At 60.5% G+C, this 547-nt stretch overlaps 1 protein-coding gene across 1 annotated transcript in view; it reads right to left on the bottom strand.

Moving 5' to 3' along the window:
- SRP14 (signal recognition particle 14) overlaps nucleotides 1-547 on the bottom strand; it is a 31,029-nt gene that overhangs the window by 4,074 nt on the left and 26,408 nt on the right. Inside the window, exon 12 of the mRNA XM_031553764.1 lies at nucleotides 23-237. Coding sequence (XP_031409624.1) covers nucleotides 23-237 — 215 coding nt within the window. The remainder of the gene's footprint in view (nucleotides 1-22; nucleotides 238-547) is intronic.

Genomic DNA, 547 nt, shown 5'->3' with positions numbered 1-547 from the left:
GCGGCTGCCGCCGGCGCCTCACGTGACGCGTTGGGCGCCGTGCGCTGCGTTCGACACGGGGTTCCCACAGAAAAATAAACCGGAGTGCTGCCGCTGAACGGCTGTGCGGGCATTGCCGGCCGGGAACAAGATGTAGCGGAATAGACCTGAATCAGGTCTTGTTTGGTACTGAGGTCGCGATGCAGCTGCAGACGCAGCGGTTGAGTCGCAATCCCAACCGGTACCCCGAGACCTGGGCTTGAATTAAAAAAACAAACAAACAAAAAAGAAAAACAGGGGATGCATGTAAACGAGTTTTTCAGGACAGGTGGAAACCCACAAAGGCTACCCTGTAGGGCAGGTCCCTCCTGAGGCGGCCCGCTGATAACTGACTACAAAGCGAGAAGCAAGCAGGTACTCCTGGACTCCTGCTTGCTGCATGCCGCTGCTTACGGATACGGCGGGGAGCGCAGCCGCTTCGGGCCCGCAGCGCCGTGAGGACGGGATTCCCGGCGCTGTGTGAGGTGCAAAGGCTACGGGTCGGGCTCGCATCCCGCGGCCGCCGACC

Source organism: Meleagris gallopavo, chromosome 5 (genome assembly GCF_000146605.3).
Source record: "Meleagris gallopavo isolate NT-WF06-2002-E0010 breed Aviagen turkey brand Nicholas breeding stock chromosome 5, Turkey_5.1, whole genome shotgun sequence".
Classification (NCBI taxonomy): domain Eukaryota; kingdom Metazoa; phylum Chordata; class Aves; order Galliformes; family Phasianidae; genus Meleagris; species Meleagris gallopavo.
This window is presented reverse-complemented; position numbering and strand designations above follow the sequence as displayed.